The following is a 23,781-nucleotide window of genomic DNA, read 5'->3' on the forward strand; positions in this document are numbered from 1 at the left end:
GGAGCTACTTTAAAACCACCACCATTGTTTCTGCAGTGGTAGAATGATGAGCAGTTAACACTGGCAAGATGTGCTCATACTCTGCTACTCTCACCTGCCTGAACAACGACCTACGTGCATTACGCTGCAGGCCTGGGACAGATGATGGTGAAATACATACATTGCAGTGCCACAGTGAGAGAATCAAAAACCATAATGCCAGAGAATGGAACATACTGTAAAAGCTGCAGAAACCATGGTGAAAATCTACTCCTTTTGTGGTTTTGGGAGGGTGGGTTTTTTTGTTCGTTTGTTTTTTTGAATAAACAGTAATAGAACTTGAAGATACAAGGTTGTCTCCCTGGCAACAAGGATGAGAGCTCTGAGCTGAGGACATGAGCATATGAATGGCTGCATGACATTTGAAAACGGAATATATCATGACCTTGTATTATTTAAAGGCACTTTTCAAACATTGCTGTTTTTAAAAAAAAATGCACTGCAATTAAATATACTTCCTTGGAAAGGCAAATTAGTTATTATTACGCTGTGTGCTAAGAGAAAGGGACAGCATCTGTAACGAATGGTATGCAGACACTAGACATGCAAACACAGAAGAAAAGAGATAATTATAACAAGGTTTGTGCAGGGTTTTCCATTTTATCAGTGTTGATCTTTGCTAAAACTGTCAAATGGCCACAAATTGAAAAAAAACAGAAACAAAAAAACTGATGGAACACCCATCATTATATTAGGCAATGAAAGATTTACGCACCTAATTTTGAACTGAATCAGTGCTTTGAAGCAAGCATTAATTTTTCAAACATGTTGATCAAATTAATTTGATTCAAAAAGCCCAAATGTCATATTTGCTTAATTTATTTGGGTAGTTTTTTTTTTTTTTAATGAATTCTACTTTGCTACAGCTTCTTCTAAATCAAAACAAAAGAAAGAAGGAAGGGAAAGAAAACAGTTACAAAGACTGAAAAGTTGGAGAAGGCTAGAATGGATACAGAAACTATGGAGAAAGCAGGAGAAAAGGGAAAGGGGCAAAATACAGAAAGAAAGATAAAAAAATAAAGAAAGATAAAAAGAAAGAAAAAAAGGAGACGAGAACCCTGATTTCTAACCATCTTTTTCTTCTGTGTGATGAAGCTTGGATGGATGTCTTCGGCAGGTGCGCCATTTACCAAGACGCTTGAAGAAATTCTCCTCTTCATCTCGACCGTTGTCCAGGCCACCTCCTGGCCCCCCTCCTTCGGATAGCTTCACCGCACTGGTAAACTTCACCTGTGCAAAAGCAAAAGGCCAGGTCACGCTACTCCATGCCACCACCTCTTAGTCTTCCTTGCTTAGACACAAAGCATCTACAGAAGGGCTGCAGCACAGTGGATCACCATAGCAACACAACTGGGTCTGCGCAGGTTTACACATGCTGAAGCTCTGTCTTTTAAGCTTTCTGCTTAAAAGACTGATCTGTCACAAGAGGCTGTAAAGGCACAAAGAAGGAAGGAGCATTATGATCAACAATTAAACCTTAAATGTATTGACAGGACCTGCATTTCTCTCAGTGAACAGACAGATGGACAGGTACAGCACAGGTTTAACCTAGTCTTCTGTAGATTCCAGAAAGAAGTCTTCAAGAAGCTACTCACACACCACAGCTTCCATCATCATGTCCTTCATGCAGAGAATCAGCTCCAACATTTTTCCTGATAAAATCATAACATCTTGGGACCTTATCCTCCTGTACTGAGACTGTGTTCCTTACTCATACTTCATTACCTTTTCAGGTAAGTGTCATCTTCTGTCTCCCACATACCAGACAGCTGCATACAGTTCATCATTATCCCAAATACTGTCTGTGCTTCATTAAAGCTTCTCCTCAATATTTTTCTAGTGTTATACAGTACAGAACACATTAGACCATATATTCAAAAACACTGAAGGATATCATTGATGCCCAAGTGGCCTGTCTCCAGACAATACCTTCCTTATTTGAAAGTGACAGAGAAAGATGCCACTTTCCACAGGAAGGCTCTTTCTTGCATGGTACTGGAGGAGGCAACATGTGCTGTGCCTGCTGCGGGGGAAACACATAGGCTTTTGGGGAAGGACAGAATTTGGAAATCCTGCCATACGAATGGCAAACTGTGGAGCTCTGCAGAGCTTTTGCACAGAAGAAAGGGAGTAATGGAACAGTAGAAGAATGAACACACATACCCCACTATATAAAACGTAGGTTCTTCAAATGTGCAATGACTGGAGTGGAGATGAGGTAAGAGCATAGGAAAAAAGATGATGTTCTTGCTTCCAGGGAACAGCAGTGTTATAATTTCCATTGCCTGGAAGAAGGCTTTCCTTCTTGTCCTTACCCAGAGGCCTTTCAGTACCCAACACACATTTTTACTCTGGGAAGTGGATCTGCACCTAAAAGTGAGACTCCCTCCCTTTGCTGAGGACCACAACAGTCCAATATCAGATTCCTATAGCAATCTATTCCAAAGACTCTCTTCTGACTCATTTACCTTGGAACTCTGCCTGATGAAAGACAGGCGGTCAACAGAGCTGATATCTAGAAGGTCTTCCACACCATCAGCAAGGCCAGAGAGAGAGGAGCGCTTCAGCCAGTTCCCTGTTGCAGAATAAGCCACTGAGGACAATTCTGAAAATGCTTCCAAGCAGAATCTGTTAGCAATTCTAGCATATTTTTCTGAAGTGTTCACGCTAGGGTATGGGAAAATGGGAGGAAATGGGAAGGCAGCCTCTTCATTTTACGTGCATTAACTATCATGCAAGGCAGGATCTTGTAAAGGATGTATTCTTCTTTGTCTATCAAATGCTACCTGGAATATTTCTCTTCTACAGCAAGGAATAATGCCTGGGAGATTGGGGTACTAGCCTACTACTTTGGAGACATGGATTCAATATTCCGGTTTGCCGGAGATATCCTCTGTTACCTTAGGCAAATTGCTTATGTTTCCCTTTGCCTCAGTTCCCCATCTGTAAAATGGAGAGCGCAGCATTTCCCAGCTTCCCTTGGGAGAATATACAATACATTTGGACATTAAGGAACTATGATACAGTATGTCTTAAGATAGATATATCTAACTGTTTCTCTCACATGCAGTATGTATATAGAATATGAAGAGACATACATTTACCTAAGGGGAGTTTGAGTTTCTTTCGGAGGGAGATTCGTCGGGAACGGGAGCGGGAGCGCCTGTCTGTAGTGGTCCCAGAGTGAGCAGTGGTGCACTCAGATGTGTCCTGCTCGGACTGGCTACTGGTATCACTTGCTGCACTCTGCGACTTGAACATCTTTCGCCAGAAGTCCTTGCGTCCCAGAACGGCCCCTTGGATTTGCTCATCACTGGAAGAAAAGGCATGCAAAGTGCGAACTGCGTTTCAGTGAAGTCTGGATGCTCAAGGGAATGAGGCCTCTCTCTCCTAGCCCCCTACTGACCTCTGTGCTCTTTGAGGTTTTTACATTTTGAATTCCAAACATACTCTTTTCAGTGGGACATAACCAAGTTTGACCACATGCTTGATATTGTTCAAGGCACAAAATAACCATCTTTTCTACCTGAGGAGCTTGCTCACCGAGCAGCTCATTCCAGTTTTTAGCTCCTACAAGTAAAAACCAAATCATCTTCTTTAGGTCAAAGTGACCCATATTGGACAAGACTACACTAGTGCCTTCTACAAGTGTGTGTACTAAAGAGCTTTTGGACATCATAGTGGCCATTTACGAACTTGCTAGAGTCATAGCTCTCATTACTGTATTGGAATGAGAACGGTATGTTTTGCTATAATCCTGAGATACTCCATGGCTGTGGCAGGGCTTAGAGCAGAACAACTTGCTGTAATTCTGCATAGCAGTAAAGAGCTTTCTGTTCTCCTTGCAATTTCAGCAACAGTGAGACTTTGCAGGCTCAGTTCAATAAGAGAATACGTAATATAGAGCTCTGGGCCCTTGTGCAATGTCTTCCAACAGTGCATCTCAAAGCAATTTAGCAAGACACATGGGGATTCAAAGGCACAAAGAAGTTGAATGACTTGTCCAAACTTTGTTAGAAGACCAGAGGCTATTTGTAAAATCTTCTATAATTCCTCAGAATATTGATTAAATTTACTTCAGTATTAAATGGCAGAATTCTTTGGGCAACAGATACTTCAAACATGCATAACACCTAACAACAGGTTAATTCATTCATTAAGAGAATTGTTAAAGCACCTCTGCTGATGAGGGAAATGCAACGATCTCAGGAGACTGCAAATCCAAGTCAAGTCAGAAGTAGGCTAACTCTTGGGAAGCAGTAAAAGATTAATGACCCTTGCAACAACTTGGAAGTTGAAAATAAATTAAATCACTTCCCAAAAGCGCAAACAGAGCATGGGGAACAGCTGCAATAACATCTCTAAGAATTAACACCATATTCATGGCTATCATAGTATGAAATATTGACAAATCTACTGCAGTCTTATTTGAGAATCTCAAATGGTTCCCCACCGAAATCAGGCAGGGTCCACTCGGCAGCATTGAAAACAGGCACTTTCTGGATGTAGCCAGCAACTCCTGAACGGATGCTCCATGCAGTTGTTGTACCATCCAAAGAGAAGAGTCCTTGCTGCCCTGCACACTTGCACTAACACCAGAGAAAGCTGTTGGCAATAATGCAGTCAAACTATTCAATATTTACTTACTGTTCTGGAGTTTGCATTGGACGGCTTGAGATGTAACTACGACATTCATCAGGGGCAGCTGATGCCTGACCTTTGTCAATAATGACGCTTCCCACCTCGGATCTACACAGACAATGTAAATTGTCAGCTAAAGCAAATGGATGGCCCATCTCATGATCATCACATAGCTACAGGACACGGACACTGGCTTTGCTGAACAATGAAACAGCTTCAGAGATATATCCTCTTCTTAGCATCTTACTGCCTTCACATATATCACCCATCAAATATGCACCAGGTCTTAGAAGCAAGGGCAAGACTTCTAGGAGCTTTTCAACTCTTTCTGATCCTTCTTTACTACACTGTAATATGACGAGCCTCAAAAAGCAAGAGAAAATTTCTTTAGCACATCAGGACTAGATTTCTTTTGGGTCTTGTTCTGCATGCCAGGGTGCATCTGTCAGATAAACAACACTAACATCCCCCAGGATATGATGCACATTAAAAGCTATGTTGCCACAGTGTTGCAGGACTGACACTTTACTTCTTGCTTCTCTTACCCTTCTCTTCCTCCCAGTGTTTCCACTGTGTTGTTCTCCTAGGTCTCTTGTATACGAGGGTCAAAACTTTTTGCTGCAAATTTATGACTGCCTCAGTTCATTAAATTTTAAAGGGAGACTGCTGCCACACTACACTTTGAAGATAAAACACACAAGCCCTCAGACTTTATAGATTTGGATTCAGTGCATGTCAACATACAGCCATATGTAAGTTGGTCATTTGCTTTCTCCTTCCCAGACACCAACCTTTTGCTCCCAGAAGGTTTCGGCTCTTGCTCTGTTTCTTCTGCTTTTTTCCCTGGTATTAACTTTTCAGCACTATCCAAGAGGGCACTGAGTGCAACTCTCCGAAAGACATTCCCATGAGCCTCCTTGATAAACTGGACCAGCTGTCGGATATCGCAGTACAAGCCCTGGTTAACAAGACATCATGAAAGGGAAAGAGAATGCAGTCTGCAGTTTGTGAAGAAGCAACGAGAATCAGTAGTTTCTAACGTGCCACTCTAAAGTCAGCCATTATTTCCTCTGGCTGTTGTCGGATCTACTCTCCACGTATAGGGTTTGTGTTTTCTCTCTGGGATCAAAAGCTGGAAATTCTATTCAGTGCATGTAGAACAAAGTGAGGAACATTACTGTTATGGAACATGCTCTGCAATCAGCTAAGGCAGCTGTAGAGGTGTCAGAGGCTAAAACAGCTGCAAGATGAGGGAGCCGCAAAGATGACTTAGAGCCTGTTTTATCCCATTTATCTAGCCATAATCTTAAAAGACATGAAAAACAACAAATGAAGAGAGGAAAAAAAGCGGAGTGTAAGAAATTGCATGTTTTGTTTCAAAACCTGTGGGTGTCTTGGAATTTTTCTTAATTATTTTAGAGCTCTACATTATGGGAAGAGAGAGGAATGACTCACTCGTTCCCCAATCTACTCCTACACTCAAGGCTCTTTTTAGTTTCAAACATTCACTCACATCATGACATGCCAAGGTCACCTCTATCTCTGGGGGCAAGGGGATGGAGGGAAGACTTTTGCAAGGCCTGACTTTTGATCTGAGAACTTCCCTGAAAGATGAAGGATTATTCTGAAAATTCCCAGGTAGGAACTACAGAGCCAGCATTCAACAAATAAAGAACAAATAATTCTATCTGTATACCGATTAAGACTCTTCTTCAGCAGGACATTAAACATGACTGGCTTCAAAGCCGCAGTGTGACCCAATGACAGGGAATCCTCTAATATGCTCCTGACACTATGTTCTCTATACAGATACACTTGATGGTGCTCTGCTTAAAGATAAGTGTGAGCTCATGCACTAGCTGAAATGCAGTCTAATGCTCTAATCCTATCACCTCCAGAAAGGCATACAATTTGTACGGGGAAGTAAATGTGGTGATCCTAATCTAGGTTCCAGCAATGATGCATGTTTTTCCACATCCCAGTGTTCAATCTTTGCCGAGAAACATTTCCAGAGGAATTCACATCAGGACAAGAGGACCCGGACATACGGAGACTATGCTGCTGGCTTAAGATGTTGCTGTGCCTTTTCCTCTCCCTCCTCCCCTTGGCAAAGGGTTACTGCCCCTTTAGCCAGACTTTAGTGCTTCTACAGTTCTGCCATCAGGATGGAGTGCCTGAGCGTTTCTTGTTTGCCTCCACAAAAAATCCTAATTTCAGGTAATAAAGGAGGTGGTTTGAGATTAACTGCCAGACTCTGCAAAAGTTTGGAAGAAGAGAGCTCACATCATCCATTCTGCTGACTGCTCCGAGGAGACAGCACATAGCCAGGGACCAGTGATACCTTACCCTGCTCCAGCTGCTTAGTAAATGAATGCAGTTCTAAGCCCTGGGAAGACCTACCAAGTTGCTGTTAGGAAACTCACATAGTCCGCCACTGGTGGGCCGTATCCTTTACTTGGTTAAGGATGTGGCCCACCAGTGGCAGACTATGTGAGTTTCCTAACAGCAACTAGGAAGTAAACTGGCTTTAACTTTGCTGAAAGTTGATTTATGCTGGCTGTGGTCTTTTCATTAATCCCTTACTCCAGTCTAGTGTTACTAATCCATTTGGAAAGGGTCAAATTCATGGAAAAAAAAACAAACACCAAAGCGGCTGCTTGAACAGAGAAAAAAACAAATCAGAGGGTGCAACTTTACCCTGGCTATGTCAGGCTCCTAGGCAGGAAGGAAAAGAGGGCATGACATTTTTCTCATGTTTCAACCATGACTGCATAGCTTGCTATGCCCATGGGACTTGGCTAGACTGAATTCAGCCTTGACTGTAAAACCTCATTGGTGACACTCAAGTGAAAAGGCAACTTTGCAAACATGAAGTCAAGTGCTTACCAGGTTTTCTGGGCTGTGCAGTTCATGTGTAGTGGAAGCACAGCGAGTGATCAATGATTTGAACATGGCGCTGACAATAATACCTTCTACGCTCTGGGCTGTAGACTTGTTGTCCACTGTGGTGAAATTATTCCCAAATCCAGCTTTGTCTGTAAAATTCAAGCACAAGCAAGCCCCTCTTGTTAAGAACAATTTAAAACAGAAGGCTTAATGACACCTGTAACAGTATTCAGATACATCAGACAAAGGCAGGTCCCCACCTAAAATCCTGTCCCCACTTAAAAATCCATAAATAATATAGCAGAAGGGTAAAATAAGTGAGAAGGATGGAATCTTCCCAGAAATGATCATAGTATGAAAATGGATTGAAAAGATCAGGGCCAGTACGGCTTCCCTTTATCCACACCTCTCATTTAGAGACGTACAAAATAACACACTAAATTGAACAATACCTCCAGCTTTTCTGTTTATTATTTCTAAAGAACAAGAGATGCTTGATTAAACTGAAAAGTGGCAAACTTAATGCCCACAAAAGGAAAATCCAAACTTGAAAAATGCTGTTCTCAGAAGGTGCCCAAAGAGGCCAAGCTCTGATAAAGATTAAAAAAAGAATTACACATTTATACGGATAACAAGAATCACCCCAGTTTTATTAGGTGAGAAGAAAGACTTTCAAAAGCATGGGCTGCCAAGCTTCAAAGCATAAGCCAGTCAATAATCAATGAATACTTGGCAAAACTTCCTATGGGTGTCTTCTTCACAAAAGCCTGCTACATAGTTTCTCTTTATGCTTTCTTTGAAATGCTGGGATCAGAAATAGGCTAACAAACTAGGCAGACTTGTTGTGTGCTTTGGAGCAGCTATTCCTATATTGCAAACAATCACTGTTAACTGTTGTTGCATGCAGTGACCAAACATAAACGTTTGGTCATTCTAATAGCAGCTGGAATCATTTTCCTAACTAAAAAAAGGAAGAATATACATTCATATATACACACTGAGACTCATACTGCAGGCATGTGCATCAGTGTGTTCATGTTCTTGCTTATACAATCTGTTCTCACTATTTACTGCCTCACCTGAGGCACTGCAGAGGGTTTTAATGCTCAATTATATCTCCATTCAGAATAAACCCTGGATTATACAGGCCATTTCAGCTGGCACCAGGTCATGTCATGAAGCAGAAGAGTTCTTGCCCAAGGCATAGTTGAGTGAAAATATTTTCTTTGTGAAGCCATGAACAGCAGGTAGGCTGAATCAAAAGAGAGGCCTTCAATTTTAGTTCCATTGGGTGATGCAGTTATCTAGGCCAGATCACTGAACGGTCAAATCAGAGGAGTCCCAACTCCTTCACTGCAATCACGCTGACCTCCACTGGCTGAGGCTTTGACCATTGCATGCTGATGGTAGAAATTCACAGATTTTTTTCCTTTTTAAAGGAAGAGAAAAAGGCATAGTTTCCTTCTGACGGTACCATTTAGGAACATTCAAGTGAGAGCTTCTGACGCCAGCTATACTTACTGTCAGTGACTGGCTCCATGCAGAATCCCAGCAAAGCATGCAGGAAATCCACCACATTATTGAGAGAATCCCTGTTCACATAATCTCTCATAGTCTGACGGAACTGCATCTTATCCAGTTTGTACAGCTTTGTGAGGCAATTCTGAGCCTGCAATGACATTCATTAAATCAAATCGCATCAAAGTACATGTTCAAGTTTTGTTAATAGGAGTATTTTGAGGTCCCTTTTTTGCTCTTGCTTTGTCAGTGCTCCACTGTGCTGTTTAAAGCAACCTCTCCTAGTAGTCAGAAGATTCAGATCCTGCAACAGAAATTCAGCACAAGGAAACACTGCACCAGTATGGGTGCCACTGCTTGGAGGAGGTGGTACACTGAAGTCACTCCCAGCCATGTCTCATTGCCTTTCCTCCTCCCCTTTTACCCACAAAAATAAAATCTCACTAAACATGAATGAAGTAGGAACATACCACATCACTCATGACTTACTGCCTTGGTGAAACAGGTTCTCTGCCTCAGCATCTGATTTTCAGCCTATAGCTCAGACCCCATCCATTTGATGAACCTGTTCCCAGTGAACAATTTATATTATGCAAACCAACCTTTTTATTTAAAAGCTACTAATTGTCAACTTCTTATTGCAAAAGTACCCATCCCAATGAGACCCCAGCAGGCTGGAATTAGAAAGTCTGAAATATCAGCTCTGGGGGGAGCATGTACTTTTCCTGCTACCTACAAAAGGGTGTTCAGCTTTTCAGTGAACTCAGACATGCAATTGTGCATGCAGTCAACACAAATGGTGCATGCAAAGCAGTCTGGACAGACAAACACACAGAAAAAAGCAGCAGACTTAGAACTGTAGTAGAATCTCTTCCCATAAAGACCTCAATTCAATGAGCCTTATAAAAACCTTGGCTCCATTATGCTTAATGTTATGCATAGGTCTAGATGATTTGCTGGCTTAGCTCCAACACAATGCAAAACTAACTGCCATTCTGATGAATATGTTTTTAATCAGTGCTCTATGCAAAACCTTTCTACTGTTATCATTGGGACTCCTACCTCACTTTGTCCCATTGTGTCCAGAACTAACATCACTACTGCAGTCTCCTCATTACCCAAAAGTCTAGCTAACAGAAGAATGCTGCATGATACAAAGGCAGCTGATCCATCTCTGAGCAAGCTAGCTCAGATCCCAGAACCAAATTATAGCTCCATTGGCATGGCTCAGACTCACCAAAGCCAGGGATAAGCATCTGGCTCCCACCCCCACCATGGATGGGCACAGTGTAAATTCTCGTTACAGGCATCAGAAATGCTCACTGCTGCAAGCACAGAAAGCGAGGGAGAAGCATGTGCTGGAGACAGCCTTTGACAGTTTGACAGTGCACTGGACTGATCTCAGGAAGATTCTCAAGGCCTAGACTCAAAACACTTCTGGATGAAGTCAGATGTCTGGACTATATCCTAGGCACTTTCCACTGCTCTGACTTGGGCAGAATCAAAAGTGTCAGGAATCAAAGGTAACCATCCCCACTGCCCTTCCATAAAACATGAGTCTTCTACTTCCTTTCAGCACATGAACATGCCTGCACATACAGTGCACTCCAACGATCAGGAGCTGATGGAGCAGCCCAGCAGCAGTCAGTCATAATCACCATAAGGAAAGGTGAACATAACTACACCTTGAACTTCTGAATTCAGATATGCAACTCAAAACAGCTGCACCTCTTGTAAACAGCCTACTCTACTGGGGTACTGCCAGTGTAAGAAATGACTTACACTACCTCACACAGGGGCTTTGCTCCCATGCATTTGTCTCTTCCAAACAAGCCATTCATTGGAGTGCTCAGAAGCACCCTGGGCCTCAGGCGTACTCCTGGCAAGCCCAAGAGTCTGGAAGGTAAGAAGACAGCTGAAAATCTGCTTCGGCTGGGCTGCACCACAGTCTGTGAGCTGGGACAAACAGCAACAGATCTACTGCCAGTATATAGGAAGCTACAGAGGGGGCAGACAGTGATCTCAGGCAGCTGATGTCAGAAGTACAAGGAGGACACTTTAATGAGCTTTAATTTTCTTACATTCTCCCGGAATACCTGGTGTCTCAGGCGATCTCCAGAGAGCCCTCGGTGTCCTTCTCCACAACCATAGGCACAACCCAGGGATTTCACAATTTTGATCAGCATTGTGAGTGCCAGCCTGTGGGTGCTGACAGACGTGCCTTCATCCTGAGAGTCACAGAGGAAAACATGGTGTGAAACCCCTGGCACAACCACTGGCATTTGTTAGCATTTTACTCCTTACAAATTGCTCCCCATTTCTCAGACACTTTATTACTGAGCTATTACTCTTGAAATGCCTACTGCAATTATTTTTTTAAGTTTAGGGACCAGACCCCTCCCTTTCAACTCCCCTCAAAAAGTCATGCTATAAATGGGAAGCCTCCTACAAGCTGCTGTTAATATTCAGTGCTTACTACTTTTTTAACAAATTCTGCCTGAAAAAAACAGAGTTGGCTTGCTTGGGCAGAAAAATAAGCACCTTTTTAAAACAACTATGGCATTTTGCTACTATGAATTGGAACTTTGGGGGTCAGCAGCAGCCTGTCTTGGCCAACTTGCAACATTAAAAAATTTATGATTTATGGTCATCAAAGAAAAACTGTACTTACACACTAGATTCTGTTTTTACTTAAAAGATTTGCACAATATACCTAAAAAAATCATTGCGATTGAGGAATTTGGGCATTTGACAGGGTATTGAAAATGTCTGTGCTACAAACTCTGCTTGTGGCTGCTTTGTTGTAGTAGTCACAGTGCCTGAATTCCCAATTGTGTTTTTTCAGATGAACCCCTGTGAGCACCAGAGAAAAACTAATTAATTTGTCTTTTTGGTGCAAATTAAAAGGGAAGAAAAACAGAAGGGCATTTGCATATGCAGACATACTCAGTCTTTAGAGACCTTACGGTACCCACAAGAACTTAATAAAGGGAAGCAAGACAAACCTTTTCTTGGTTTTTGTCATTCTTCTCATAGGGCCCTCCTCCTCCTCCACCACCTCCATCGCTTCCACCTCCTCCCCCTCCACCACTTCCACCACCTCCTTCTCCTCCATCTCCAGCTCCGCTGACTGGGGGAGCCCCAAATCCACAAGTCGAACCTCCAGAAGCAGCCCCTTTGAGCTGGAAGGATCCTTCACTTGGTCGTTTTTCAGGGGCTTCATTTTCTTTATTCTCGCTCTTCCTCCGGACTTTCTCTACACAGGGCACCACGCCAAGTTGAAGCAAGCACTCAACAATGTTCAATGCCACATCGCAGACCCGGGAGCTGATATCATGGTTCAGGACCAAATAAACAGCCTTCAGGACCACCTGACACATTCAAACATCATATTCCAAAATCAGACTTATTTTCTCTCTTATTATTATTTAGTGCCTGGAAATTCCAGTCACAGACCAGAAACTCATTATAGCAGGCACTGTACAAACTCAGAACGAAGAAGATACAACCCTCAACCCCCAAAGCCTATAATCCAAGTGTAAGACAAGAGACCACAGGCTGGGCACAGTCAGGCAGAAAAGGAAACCATGAGATGACATCTGTGAGCCTAAGAACACTGCTTCAGTGCACCAGGAGCTGTCAAGTCATTAGGGGGAATGCAGCAAAGGTGAGTTTTAAGGTGCCATTAGAAGAAAGGTGGTGTTCAATTTTATGCTATTTTACAGGGAACTTGGTGCATGCCCCAGGAGCACAACCATTAAATAATAGCACTTGAAGACTTGATGTGTGCATTCCACATGCACATGCACTCCTTGCAAGGACTAATTGGAGTTGCACTATCTCAGAAGAAACTTTTATGATATGCACAAATTTATCTGACTGACCTTTATGTATTGCTGAGAGAAGTCATATAAAGAGGTAGAGGAAAAGCCCGTCAAAACCCTGATCCCAGTGGTACAGGTATATTGACAGAAGAGGGACCTGGCTTTTCTCACTCCTTGCCAATTACCGAGAGATCCAGCATGCCGTTCTTGTGGACAAAGTTGTTGGTTCCATCAATGTGATCCGTATCCTCCAAGCAACTGTAATTGATGCAGGAGTCTGTCAGGCTCCGTGGGAGGTTGGCACATGCCAGCGGCTCATGGGGCATCTCAGGGATGGGCACCTGGTTGCAAAGTTTCCTCATGTGCTCACTGAAGAAATCAGCGTACCCCACATTGAATGAGGCCAGAGTAGTGTTGAAGGTGGCCACAGTGATGGTGGAGATCTGGGACCGCACTGCAGGGAGGAAAATGGCTACCTGTGAATTTCCTTCTCTAGGGTTATCAAATGACAGACTGAGGCTGTGCTTATTTACAACAGGTGAACAGCTCTAAATGCAGCTTGCAAGGCAGAAAGACAGGACAGGTTCCCAATTCCTGCTGTGGGTACAGGAACAAAAGCACAGATAAGTTTCTTTCTTTAAAATATTATCCTTGGTCACCAGTACAACCACTCCAAGGTTGCTCTAACAGTTCGGTTTCATGGCAGCTTAAGTTGATCTCAGTCAGCTACGCAGTTAAGTAGATCAGGCAGCTCAACCAGCTTAAATCTAGCCCTACCAAAAGGGTGATTAGCTTTTGGCTAGCTCAGCTCCCTGTACCGCTCCAACACCTGGTCTCATAAGCAGCAGTGCCACTGCAAGGGAAAGAAGGGGAACTCTGCAGCTGGATGCAGGAGTGAAGGTAGGATAAAGCAGCGCCAACTCAGATCAGCTTTCTAAGTCACACTAGTGTGAAAGAACTCAACACACTTGTAGAAAAAAAAAAAAAAAGAGCCATGTGCTCCTAACACTACCCGTGACAGTCTAAAACACCTCCAGAATGCAAAGCTGAGTGATGACAAAGGCAATATAGAGTCTAAGTTCACAGCATTCAGAGAAGGGATCTCAGGATACAGCCAAGCTTAACTTTAAACTGGTTAGCTCAGGTAGTGAGAGCATTTTGGCAACACAGGCTAATTTAATCAAGTATTCACCATGGTTTTACAACTCTCAGTAGCTGTACACACTCTGTAGTGTAAACAAACCCTATGCCTCCAAGGTACCCCATAGTGTTGACTGGATCACCTCCTGCCAGACAGTACCATGAGATAACAAAGAACCTATACCGAAGGCTATATAATGTGTTCTGATAACAAAAAACCATAAACCTAATGAGAATCTTCAAGCATTGACCTAATGATGGCAAGTTTTTACTGGCATAATATAACCAGATTGGTGACTACATTTCCTCATAGCCTGTGCAGCCCTGCCAGCACTGAACTAGCACTATTTATTAAGAGAAATGTTCTAAGGTCAATGGCACCACCTGGAACTAGGCTACAAATCAGACAATGATCAGGCTAGGAAGTAGCTGCTGTACCTAATATGGGATCACAGGATTATTTGCTGGCAAGTGTGACTTTTTAATGACAATCAGTGATGCTTGCATGGTGAAGATAACGATAAAGAAAATATGGAATTAGGAAATTTTGTTCCTGAGCTAGCGAGGTTGATGATTATCTAAGAGTAGCTACTTTTTGTTTTGCTGAGATTTTGCTTAGTCAGTTTTCAAAAAGTTAATGAAAACCCATATTCAAAATCTATATAAAGTAACTCTTCCGGTGCTGCATTTTTATTTCATAAGTAAGGTCACTGACAGAGCTGACCTCTGGATGGAACTCTCAGAGGTAGGGAAGGAGGACTGAGGACCCTTCATTTACACCCATGCATGCCTGCAGCATGTGCCCATGACTCCTCTTGAGCAGGCACACGGACATAACTGCTGTTTCATCTGTTTTTCAGTGTATCAGCCAGAAGAAATGATCTTATTAACAAATTTCTCCTGGCCAGTGAAAGTAGACAATAGATGAGGAATCATGAATGACCAGGATGCTTGGATATAGTTGGCCACACAAAACAAAAGAAATATGTAATATTTGTATTTATTCTCTAATCACAGATGCATTCCTTCAAAGCCATAGGCTACTACTAGCAATAGTATAATTTGGCCTAATATTCATATATTTGCAGTACAATTGCATGTGGGGGACCAATTAGAGAAGCAAGCATTGTGTATGGCTACCTTTTAGAAAATATTTGGCTAGGAAGCTGGTGTAGTGAATGGGACTGCCGTCCTACAGAAAAAATGCAGGTCAAGAAGACAGACTATACAGAGCTGATCCCAGAGAAGAGCTTTGCCTGGCAGACACAGAGATGAAGGAGAGGTGCCTGTACTAGATTAGAGCTGATGCAAATCTGTCCTCTCTCAGCCTACTCGGATATTCTGTGCTAAAAAAAGCCCAGATCTTTGGGAGCCCCCAAGACCATGGCACATATCATGCGAGTGCATCTGCAGTTTCCTGGGTATGTTGTCTGACAGCTTGCGCAGAGACAGACTGTGCCCTGCTCGGTGGGGTTTGTGATGCCTGCTCCCCCATCAAGGTTTAAGGCTGCACTTAGGCCATACTGCAAGTGTGGCCTCATCTCTATGACCAGGTTTTGCCAGTAGCACTATCTACATGGGGGAAAACAAACTCATTCTGTATAAGCAGTAGAGCAGTGTCAGCAAAGCCCCTGGTGAAAACAGCTCTGCTGACAGAATAGAGCTTTCCTCCTCTTGGCTAATGTTGTTTCACAAAGGTGGAGCTGCCAGGCCAACAGAAAACCTCTTCCATCTGAAGCACACTTCATCCCACTGGGGGCTCTCCCGCTGTGGTCATGCTGGCATCGCTATTTCTGCAGAGGGCTCTAAGACAGACAGGCCCCAGGGACACTTCAGGGTTTCAAGGAAATTTCAAAAGTAGGCTTCTATTGGGAACCAGGGAAATTAAGAGAAAAGTGGGATTCTGAGCACAACCTAGCAGCTAGGGACTGACAAGGGACATTAAATACCACAAGACTCCCCATGAAATCACAAACATTGCCAACATTACGTTTCTGCTTTAACTCCTGTGCTGCGTTGTGTGGGGTAAGGCAAAAAACCCTGTACTTCTCCCAGCTGATGGCTGTCAAATTTTTCAGCAAACTGCACCAGATAAAGATGAAAGGCTCGGAAAAATATTTCTACACAGAACAAACGAAAGAACTCAAGAGATACAGGAAAAAAACAACAACACACAAGCAGATTAGTCAGATACTAATACATGGAAACAGCAACACTTTCTCAGCTTCTTGGAGTTCATACTCCAGCAAAATGTTTCTTTCTCACTGTGTTAAGCTCACCTTCTTTGACTGTGTTCTCTCCATGGCTGTTTGAGTGGTCCGGCAGGTCAGTGACCAGGGTGTGGTGAGAGTGTGAATGTCTAGCACTGAGGCTTTCCATCTCCGTTGCTGTGTCAGAGCTCCCCCGTCTGGTAAACTTTCCTAGGGTGAAATCAAGAAATCGATACTTAGCTTACACATCTGAGAGGTGCTTGGAGGCAAAAGACAGTACCTGATGTTAGAAACTGAAGGATTTGAGTTAGTTAAAATCAAGGCCTTCCAGGACCCTGTGAAGTAGATCTAAACGGACTCCAGTGGGATGGCTCATGGGAACTCATCAACATAAAGACTGACTGTACAAACTCTCCACAAGGCTCTTCACCTCAGCACACACTGGTTTAGCTGACACAGACACACTCCCACCATTACTCGCCAGCAGCTATGGGAAAATGAGACTGGTCAACGCTGAAAGACTACTTGCTTTGGGGCAAATTATAGGAATTTGGTTTTTGCTCCCCTTGTCCAAAGAGAATACGTATATTGGGATGGGGGTTGCTGAAGCAAAGGAAGATCTGCAGGAATATAGTAAGTTACATACTAGAAGATCCTGGTGAAAGAGGTGAACTGTCACTGAACTAGGAAGGATACGTTGACCATCAGACCTGAACTGCATGACTTCACTGAAGTGTTGGAAGGAAACAACTGAAAGTTAAGCCAGGACAAGAAGATGGAACCCTTGAGACCAAAATTTAATAAACTTCTTGGAATGCTGAAGGTACGGAAAGGAGCATTTTGGAAACTAAGTTTGCTATTCTTGAACAAATCTGTAAGTGTCTAAATATTAGCCATTGAAAAAAATGTGTGCGAAACTTTAAGAATTCACTTGGATAAGCTCATTGTCACATGTCCCAAAGAGGGACATGTCTTCATAATGAAGAGCTTAGCAGAAATATGCCATCTAAACAAGTGGACATGAGAAGGCTCCACCATAGGGTTAGACAATCATTTTGCTGCTTACAACACCCAAGAGCGGGTAGTAGGATGAAAATCTATGTCCTTAGGAGTAAGTTAGTGAAACAGAAACAATGCCTAGATGCTGTTCAGTGAACTCAGAAGCCTTAGGGAGGCAATATTTAGATTTAAATACTGCATCTTAGCAATATCTGAGGCAACACCCCATTTATTTTGTATCCAACATTCACCTGAGGAAAACTGCAAATATTTTTTGCCATAGTCCTAATGACCATATTGCTGCCTCTGCAGAGATTTCTCCTTAGAAGAGGATGCAACCATTACTTGAATCAATTTTAAACTGCAATTGTCCAAAGCCTGCTACCACTGAGGGAAAGTGCATTCAAGTGGCACAGTCATGACAACAGCTTGCTCCAATAGTTTTTCCAGCAAAGATGGTAATTTTCAGAGAAAAAGTGAGCTAAAATGTAAGTCATTCAAGGCCTGCTGTCAGCACAGTTGCCACTTCTGCAAACAGGTGTGTAATGCTGCAAAGAGAGCCAAGGACATAAGCTGGCAATAGGACTGATGGAGAAATAAAGAGCCTCTGCTGTTCTCTGAGCACAAACGGCACAAAACCTGGGCAGAGATAACAATGTCTCACCTAATATAGTGGTTTGCCATCCTCCCCTCTCAATGCCACGCCGGTCCTCTCCGATTCCAGAGAAACTGCCAAAGGAGAAGGTGCTGCGAGTGGGTGAGACATCCAGATGATCCTCATGGAGTAGGAAGGGCACCCCCATCCTTCGTTGCCGCTTCTTCCCAGTATGGTGGAAAGGAATTGACCCTTTGCGTTCACGTTCTCTGTCTTCTTTGCGGCTCTTAAACTGCAGGAGGAAGAGGAGCAGAGATGAGAGCAGGTAGTGGCTTTGAGGGATGTAACTACCATTTGAGGGAACAAGACAAGTGTGTGTGGCCCAGCTGTAACCTTCCACTCTAAGACTTTCATCTTGGTCATTCACCTTGATAGGAGCTATCTGCGCTCTGGGACCATACAGGTGTTTTAAGGAACTCATGCCCCAGGAGGGTATGGATGCCTTTATATAATTTTATGACATTCTGAGACTGTAGCCAGATTTGTACAATCCACAAAAATGTGCTAAGCATCTTGGATGGCTGCAAATCCAGATCTTCATGAGATAAAAACATCAGAAAAAGTTCACTAAACTAGTGGGACCTACAGTGAGCAACAGCACTTAAAAATCTGGCTGTTAAACAGCACTGTTTGAGTACCTTCCTTCAGCTCAGTCTCAACAGGAGAGTTATCTGCATAAAGATTTAAGTATTGTGGTTGGAATATGCATATAAAAACCTATGTAATAACAGACAAAATTACTTTAAATGAAAAGAGACGTGAGTCTCAAATACAGCATAAATGCATAGTCCAAGTAGACCTTCAGCTGCTACTTATCAAGATATTCAGGTGCTGAATCACAGATAAATCAAGGTAGAGTTTTCTTCCACTCACCTTTTTGAAGATGTTCATGCCCAGGTCAGTGGAGAGATCTGGAACTGCTGGCCTACGCAAGTTGGTCAGTGAAACCTTAGAAAATGCCTCAGTGCTCAGTGATTTTTCCTCCTCATTACATTTCATTGTAAGATCCTGCAGCTCCCAAAAGAGGACAATAAGCACAAGGAGAAATAGAGCATAATCAACTTAAAAACAGAGCTTATTCCAAGACCTGTCATAATAGGGTTGTAGATGAAAAGACCCTTCAATTCATCACACACAACTTCATTCTTACATTTAAAGAAAAACAAAAAGGTTTAGAGGCTTCTAAAGTTATGGACGTCATCAAATATTCTAGTCATCATGCGAAAAAATATAGGCCACTGTGCTGCCACAGAAAGCCACAGGGGTTGCTATCAATATGGTCTAGCGGCCTGGAAGAATCATGGTCTGCTCTGCTCTGATTCTGAGCCCAGGTATGACCTTGGGTGGCAGATGATCTCCTTGAGGCCTTGTTTTACATTTACAAGGAATCATAATGGCCGCAATTTTTAAAGTACTTTGTTTAGGATCCAAGAAACTATGCCCTTAATAATGTATTCCTTTAATAATATATTTTGGAATTGAATTGCAATAAGCAGCGAGGCCCCTTCAAGAAATACTTGATTTGTAAAAATATTTGCATTATACAGTTTCACAAGTACAAGACTTCTTATCAAAGTTGCAAGCCTTTTGTTGTTGCCACATGGGTTGTTTTGGGGGAAGGAAGAGAGACAGGAGTGAGGCAACACTCACCTTCAACTTTATTTACCCACTAAAGAAACCTAAGACTTTAGATCAGTGAGCAACCTTAACTTGCAATAACAGTGCTCCAGGATCAGATTACTTGTCCACATCACAGTTCTCTTCCCATACGTGTGAAAGCTCCTATAGCACAGAATAACCCAAGACAGCAAAAACCTTGAGAGGAATTTACTGACAGTTCAGTAGAGGGCACTCTACACCCCTTCTGCACTGAGCCAGGCACATTACAGCTGCCTAGTGTAAAGAAAGGCTTTGCTGCAAAAGGTGGCATAAACTCAGCTCCTGGCCATCTGTTCTCATTAAAGGTCTGATGCTACTTTTTATGAGATGTTTGTGCAGCTGACCTGACCAAATTCCCTCAGGATAATTTTCTTCTGCCTAAATATCAGCTTGTTTCAAATGGAGATGCTATTCTTCCTTATTATTCCTTGCGTCCCCATCAGAAAGGCTGTGCTGAAGAACTGGATCATGTTAAAACCCCTTTTGCCTCTCAATCCAGAGACAGCCATATGCAAGTGGTAGATGAAGTGACCCCTTTAATATAGGAGGCTTACATCCTGCCTAACCATTTCCCAGCTCTGCAATACCCACGAATGTACAGCTTTATACATACGAAGGTCCAGAGAAAGCCAGTGATAGTCTTTGCAGCAGAAGTGTTAAGCATCAGCTGCAGTATTTGCAGTACTGGCATACTGGAGCCCATATGTTCTTCCAAGACTTTTCCGACTAGTCAAAGACTACCCTTAAATCCTTCCAATTTATTTTATCAATGCAAGAATGAAGAAGACACACAAGAAAAAGATTCTTCTTCACAGTTGTTTTCAGTCAGAGTCAGTCAATGTATGCTTTTAAACCATTATGCAAATATGATTAAAGATTCAGGGAAGAAGCCATATGCAAAACCCAATAGACAGCAAATCAGGCATCAGCCCTGGCCTCTCTCAACATCGAGGCCGGTCAACACTTCGTATAGCTTGATTCCTGGCTTTTAAAGCTCTTTGGCTCCTTCTGGCTGGAAAAAATTTCATATGAATTTAATTCAGATTCATTACCTTTGTCTGTTACTTACTAAAGCAGTGTTTTATTAAGTGGCTAATAGTCACCAAAAGGACAGAGTGAGGACTAGGGCCTACTGTGACACATGCTGCACAAACACACAAAGACATGGTCCCAGCTCTGAAAACTCCTTAGTGTACGTATCAAGCAAACACTTTAAAAATGAGTTACAGAATCAGCTTTTCTCTACAGTGCGGTATATGACCTATTTTAATAAATTAAGCTAATACTCCTGTTCAAGACTGATTAAAAATGTGGCTACCACATCTGTGCAGTAGACTGTGACATTTATGACATGCATAAGATGGATATGAAAGCAAAATAGTTTGGGGGCTGCTACTCTAGATGATTTTCTTTCTGTTTTCTATTGCTTTTGCCTTGCTTTTGCATGACATTGCAGATACTTGCTCATTAATACTTCTCTCAACTCTCAAGGTATTACACTTGAGACTCCTGGCTTTATATTAGCATTGCAGCTACTCATTACAGCTGCATTGGTCTTGCGTTTCATTTATGCTTTGGCTCTTTGCCCCTGCAATGTTACTGCAAGACTGTAGAGATTTGTGAGCCTCCAAGGGTTTCATTTCTTAGACCTGTCCTTGTGCTGAATTCACTGCATACAGGTGCAATGCAGGTTTTCCTTATCATGTGTTGCCAGGTCTGACATATGTTCAGAATAAAAGTCACTTTCTGCAGGAAGCCAGTATTGATCTTATTCACACTTCATCCAGTACCCCTTTTGCTTTGCAACAAGGATTGTTGGCGCACTTCATTGAATCTTTTCCTACTCTGCTCTTCAATTTACTAGGCAATGAATGGAAAATATTTCTTGGGTTCTCTTAACAGTTGATCCAAAATTGTTTACCCCAAGATTATATTTGAAATGTGATTTCAGGCACACAGACATCAACAAGAAGTGTGAGACTTCTGCTGAGACTTAGGGAGATGCAGGAAGCTGACCTGTTAAATCCACATTCTTCCTGTTGCTCTGCAGTTTATCAGAAATTCTACTGCTCTGTTCCTGATCTGATCTGCATGCAGTTATTTTTGTCTTTAATCAGTTTCTGGCTGCCACTTAAAAACTATCCCATTGAACAGTGAGTGCCAGTATTTTTTGAGAACTTAATTTCCTACTGGAAAAACATTAATTTTACTTGCATCAAACTGAACAAAAATGATGACATCTGGTTAGGAATTTAAGTTCTAGACTGAAGATGCAGACTGAAGATGCAGGTTTCCAGCATATCCCTTGTTTCTTACTGATGAGTTGGTAAAGTCATCATAAAACCCCTTGTGTTGATACAAAGAAAAGACAAATCTTATGAATATTGGCTTGCCCTCTGGAGGTGGTATTCTCTCCTCTGACTAGCAGAGATCCTTGAGTGATGCAAGTCCTAATTTAAGAAGCTCAGTTAAGTGCCTACAGTTAGTTGGGATGAAACGGGGGCTAGATGTCTGTGTGCTGTACAGTGTTCAGTCTTCAGTGCTGTAAAGAAGGGAGAATGAGCTGAAACTTCTGCTGCATGGAAGACCCTTTCACCTCCTCCATCACAGCTGTTCTGCTTAATAAATTGGAAACCTTTTTAAACAGGATTCCAATTTGATGAAATACAGTAAAAATACCCAAGACTGACACAGAGGTTACCAAAAGCAATCAAATCTAGCCCTGAAGGGAAGAATGCCCTGGACAGAATCCTCACATTAACCACTAAAAAGTACCCAGTGGAATTGCCAAATGGATTTAACAGAAAAATGTTAGTGAAGAGCAAGAGAAACAGCCTGGAAAAGCAAGCAATAGCCAAGTGTGTGAAAGGAGGAAAGTCTCTCACTATATGCAGAAAAACCAGCACAATGCTGGTGCAAAGGGTGCCTATGGAGGACAATTCCATTCATGCTGCTGCTGTGCTGAGAACCACTGACCGCAGGCCCTGCTCCACCAGTAGCAACAGTGTTATGTGCAAAATAACTCAGTTGGTCAGAGGAAAGGCAAAGTGACAGTACACGTACGGAAACAGTGAACTATATTTACAGCAATATCTTCTAATGTACTGTTCTAATAACTGGCATTGCCTCTAGGAGATAATATTACAGAGGATTTTCTGTACATGCACAGAAATCCTATAAAATCCCCATGCAAAGGTAGATTAAAACTGAATAGTACCTGGCCTTTAAGGCACTATGTCAAGCTTTCACAGGGATGAAACAGGCAACAATTTATAGAAATGACACTAAAATATAGTATAGTTTAAACAGCACTGCCACTTCCAAGACTTTAAGACCACGAGTAACCACTAGCCCTCACAAAAATCATGTGAATGGTTATAAAATCCTGAGATTTAAAATAAAAATACTAACAGTAGTTATGTTATTTATATTTGTTTTCTGGTTTATGAGCATCTGGGCTGCACAGGAAAAAAGATATTCCATCTCTCTCCCTTATAAAATGACAGCTCGAAAACTGCCAGCTCTCTACAATACTGAAAGCAAGGATTTTAAGAAAAAACACCAACACCAAAAGTTTTGAGGATTCTGACTGAAAAAACATTTGACAGCAACATTAATGGAAAATAGCGGATGGCACAGATAGAAACCTGTATTAAATTCTGTAAGGCAGTTCTGCCAACTTAGTAAGTCAGAATCTGCTGTTAAAAATCCATGACAGGAAAAGAGTTCACAACCTAGAAGTAGCACAAATCAATGAGGAGATTAACTGCAGCTTCAGCAGCATCCCCTTTTTATCCCTAGATTAAAAGTGAGCTACCCAAAATAAAAAAACAAAAAACAAATTATGCTCTAACAAAAACCCCTTTACTGTATCAAGCTCAGGAGACCAGGCTTCCTTTTCTAGCAAAACGGGGAACAAGTTGACACCTATCAGGACAGTTTGTCCACTGGGATTTTGGTGGCAAATATAAAGGTATAAGTTAATGCAATAAGAATAACAGAGAGGTTTTGCTCACTGTCACTGCCTGCAAAATCTGCTCCAAGATTTTAATAAAATTGGTCATGTGGAGTGTCCGGTGCTGTACCAAGCACAATTCCCTTTCTCTCTACTGGGGGGTTATGTCAAAGAGAGCTTGGAGAGTCCTGAGCATTATGCTGCAATGCAAAGGCAGTATGATTTTTTTCTGACAACCACATTAAGATATTCCCA

The 23,781-nt window shown here is 42.2% G+C and overlaps 1 protein-coding gene across 1 annotated transcript in view; it reads right to left on the reverse strand.

Annotated features, from left to right (window-relative positions):
* Nucleotides 1–23,781, reverse strand: part of UNC80 (unc-80 homolog, NALCN channel complex subunit) — a 140,509-nt gene that overhangs the window by 95,060 nt on the left and 21,668 nt on the right. Inside the window, exons 9-21 of the mRNA XM_067298502.1 lie at nt 18,786–18,920; nt 17,922–18,144; nt 16,328–16,468; nt 13,094–13,362; nt 12,090–12,455; nt 11,166–11,312; nt 9,088–9,235; nt 7,567–7,715; nt 5,472–5,638; nt 4,687–4,788; nt 3,144–3,352; nt 2,508–2,614; nt 1,170–1,269 (exon numbers count right to left, since the gene is read on the reverse strand). Coding sequence (XP_067154603.1) covers nt 1,170–1,269; nt 2,508–2,614; nt 3,144–3,352; nt 4,687–4,788; nt 5,472–5,638; nt 7,567–7,715; nt 9,088–9,235; nt 11,166–11,312; nt 12,090–12,455; nt 13,094–13,362; nt 16,328–16,468; nt 17,922–18,144; nt 18,786–18,920 — 2,263 coding nt within the window. The remainder of the gene's footprint in view (nt 1–1,169; nt 1,270–2,507; nt 2,615–3,143; nt 3,353–4,686; nt 4,789–5,471; nt 5,639–7,566; nt 7,716–9,087; nt 9,236–11,165; nt 11,313–12,089; nt 12,456–13,093; nt 13,363–16,327; nt 16,469–17,921; nt 18,145–18,785; nt 18,921–23,781) is intronic.

Source organism: Apteryx mantelli, chromosome 6 (assembly GCF_036417845.1).
Source record: "Apteryx mantelli isolate bAptMan1 chromosome 6, bAptMan1.hap1, whole genome shotgun sequence".
In the NCBI taxonomy this organism is placed as follows: domain Eukaryota; kingdom Metazoa; phylum Chordata; class Aves; order Apterygiformes; family Apterygidae; genus Apteryx; species Apteryx mantelli.